General features: G+C 53.8%; 1 protein-coding gene across 1 annotated transcript; it reads left to right on the top strand.

The window, feature by feature from the left end:
- Window positions 1-133: 133 nt before the first annotated feature.
- On the top strand, window positions 134-760 carry LOC109509196 (transcription factor 7-like; the record flags this gene model as incomplete). The annotated part of the gene is made up of 3 exons (XM_019859082.1): window positions 134-330; window positions 432-539; window positions 665-760. Coding segments are annotated over exons 1-3 (294 nt in total), but the record flags the coding sequence as incomplete, so codon positions are not given.
- Between the last annotated feature and the right edge of the window lie 136 nt (window positions 761-896).

Genomic DNA, 896 nt, shown 5'->3' with positions numbered 1-896 from the left:
GAGAACGTTCTAGGAAGAGTACAAAATGCCACTGGGCAAGGAGGTTAAGAAAAAAATCGTGAACCCCAAATCCTGCAAGGGATGACGACAGTCGATTGATATTGTAGGCGAAGATGCTGCGTTTCATTCACATTCCCCGCCGTCCGTCTGAACCGCTCTAGTCGGGGAGCGGAGGGCGAAGCGCAACGGGATGAAAAGAAAAAGGGAGGAAGCTACATCAAGAAGCCGCTCAACGCCTTCATGCTGTTCCGGCAGGAGCAGAGGCCAAAGGTCGTCGCTCTGCTCAACATTCGAAACAGCGCCGATGTCAACAAAGTGGTCGGACAGATGGTGAGTGTGCAACACGAGCGCCCGAAATCTGGCCAAGGGGCGCAAATGCGCCCGGACGGCCGATGCGCCACCGAGTGATGATGTCTGTCGCACGTGCGCAGTGGAAGTCGCTGAGCAAAAAGCAGCAGAGGAAATACTACGAGCTCGCCGACGCTGCCAAACTCCTCCACAGCCAACAGCATCCCGATTGGTCCTGCACTGAAAACTACGTAAGTCGACGTGACCGCAACGCTCCACCGCGCCTCTGAGCACCGTTGGCGGCAAGTAACGAAGTCCAAATACTTGGAGAGAGCACAACCAAAGCGCACTTAACTTCTGCGTGTGTGTGTTTCAGGGGAAGAAGCGGAAGAGGCAAAGGGTCAAAGTTCATGGCAAAGGTCAAGGTAAGAAATCGTGGGAAAAAAAGTGTGAAATGTGCAATCTCACCGCTGTCTGCTATCAACTGAAATGGACATAAACGTACCCTCGGACTCGCATTGCAAACGTCACATGACCAACCCAAAAAAGAGGCGTGCCCGTCTTGCAATGCGGGTTTGAGGGCGCTTTGATGGAGGGCTGCGCCATCG

Source organism: Hippocampus comes, unplaced genomic scaffold (genome assembly GCF_001891065.2).
Source record: "Hippocampus comes isolate QL1 unplaced genomic scaffold, H_comes_QL1_v1.1 C16804072, whole genome shotgun sequence".
Taxonomy (NCBI): Eukaryota; Metazoa; Chordata; class Actinopteri; order Syngnathiformes; family Syngnathidae; genus Hippocampus; species Hippocampus comes.
The sequence above is the reverse complement of the archived record's forward strand: the minus strand, read 5'-3'. Positions and strand labels throughout refer to the sequence as shown.